At 61.6% G+C, this 1,991-nt stretch overlaps 1 protein-coding gene across 1 annotated transcript; it reads right to left on the bottom strand.

Annotated features, from left to right (window-relative positions):
• Positions 1 to 3: 3 nt before the first annotated feature.
• LOC105310412 (cytochrome b561) lies at positions 4 to 1,943 on the bottom strand (the record flags this gene model as incomplete). Its single annotated transcript, XM_011386595.2, has 4 exons — positions 1,678 to 1,943; positions 792 to 890; positions 488 to 591; positions 4 to 44 (listed from the first exon to the last, which is right to left on the bottom strand). Coding segments are annotated over exons 1-4 (449 nt in total), but the record flags the coding sequence as incomplete, so codon positions are not given.
• Between the last annotated feature and the right edge of the window lie 48 nt (positions 1,944 to 1,991).

Genomic DNA, 1,991 nt, shown 5'->3' with positions numbered 1-1,991 from the left:
AACGAAGCCCCAGGGAACAGGAAGAAGCTAAAGCCCACCAGCCACTGGAAGGAAAGGCGGGGTGGTGCCGGGGACCGGGTTGGCCACCGTCTGACCAACCCAGGGACGTCCCGGGCAGGCTGCAAACCCCTCCACCCACCATGGGTTTCCTCCGTCTTAAGAGCAGTGATGGAGGAGGCACGAAGCACTTGTGGGAAAGGTCCGGGCCCCGGCACCTGAGGCCCGGTCCCACGCATCACACTTGAGCACTGGGGAGGCCGGGCCTGTGGCCAAACACGCATGCACAGCTGAAGGGCCCCCCGGGACCTAAGATCCCCTCGCCTGCAAAGTCTGGCTTTGTACCCATCTCGGAATCGGAAAGCAGCATCCAGCTGTACTAAAGCACCCCTTTCACCTGCGGACACACCTGGAGAACGGGCCCTTCCGTGGCGTTATTTTAGCCCTGTTCCCCACCCCCCCGCATCGCTGCGAGGCTGAAAGGACTCACCTGCACCAAGTAGAGAACAAAGACGAGGATGCCGCACCAGCTGTGCAGGCTGTACAGGTCCGGATAGCCCTTCTTCCTGTGGTAGTCGAACACCGCCACCAGGCCTGGACCAGAGACGAGGGGTCACGTGAGGACAGGCTGATGGGGACGGGAGCAGGTGAGGTGACCCAGGGGAAACCTGATTAGCAGGGATTTCTGGGCTCTTGTCCCAACAGCCAGTGTCCCTGCCTGGGATGCCTGGAAGGGGGAGGAGGGAGCAGGGCGGCAGGGGTGGGGGTGGGGAGGGCTGAGCCCAGGAACTCACCCACCAGGGCGATGATGAAGGCAAAGACATGCAGCAGCCCGTGCAGGATTTTGGTGGTGCGTTTGGCCTCGTTTCTGAAGACGCGGTAAACCAGCAGGGCTGCGAGAACGAGAGGGAAAGTCGGTGCCCTCGCGGGAGCCAGAGCCTTCGTGCCGCGGGCAGCGAGGAGACACACCTTGGCCGGAGGCGCTCTGAGCTAAGGGCTCGTCCAGGTCCTTCAGCCACAAGAAACCGCAGAGGAAACAAGGCTCCTCTGGGCCCTCTGGCCTTGGGAGCCCTAGCACTGCCCCACCCACCGCCACCTTCCTGTCGGAGGTCTTATGTCCAGGCTTTGGTTTAGCTTGACCCTTCAGTGGCACACAGGAGTCCCCAAGCTTCTGAGCTCATCTTTTGGCTATGATGGTCCTCGCATCGTCCAATTTTGAAGCCTGATCAGAAATTCACTGCTCTCAGGAAGCGGGGCAGGGCCAACACCCCTTGCTGCTACTGGAGAGGAGCTCCGCCTCCAAGTCCAACATTGTGCGCCCCCCACACTCAATTTTTTTTTACCCCAACTTCAAACCGCCCCTGCAGAGGACGCCTTAGCTCCCAGCCCAGCCCCTGGACCTCCCCTCCGCGAAGCACACCCACCCTTGGGTGCTTCTTATCGAAGCCAGAGGTGAAAGAGCTGGGTCAAGTTGGAAAGGACCTGCCACCCACCAACCTCAGTGCCCCTCTTTGGCCCCCCAGTGTCCCCAGGCTCTAAGCCATCTTCCTTCTCTGTCTTTTCTAGAACCTTAGATTTATCTAACAGCAAGAGACCTCTGGGGTGATCGGTCTGCAAACCGCCTCTCAGGAGAGTGGCTCCGAGGGATCACGGTGGGGCGCGGGGACAGGGGCGACTCACCGTCTCCCTGCAGGAAGACCAGGCCTATGACCATGCAGAGGGGGTGCACGTTAAACTGCAAGGCGCTCTCCCAGGCAATGCCTCCTCGGTACAGGCCGAGCCAAGCACCCGTCATGGCCACCACCGTCAGGCCCAGCAGCTGAGAGAAAGCCACATAGTAGGGCAGCGCTCTGGGGGTGGGCGCCATGCTGGCTTGGCTCTCCATGCTGAGGCGGCAGCTGCAGGAAAGACAGCAGAGCTCAGAGGGGCGGCCCACAAGCTCCAAATGATACATCCGAGGGCCCCCGGGGCCGACCTCTGCCCCTGCCCGCTGC

This window comes from Pteropus vampyrus, unplaced genomic scaffold (genome assembly GCF_000151845.1).
Source record: "Pteropus vampyrus isolate Shadow unplaced genomic scaffold, Pvam_2.0 Scaffold3039, whole genome shotgun sequence".
NCBI lineage: Eukaryota > Metazoa > Chordata > Mammalia > Chiroptera > Pteropodidae > Pteropus > Pteropus vampyrus.
The sequence above is the reverse complement of the archived record's forward strand: the minus strand, read 5'-3'. Positions and strand labels throughout refer to the sequence as shown.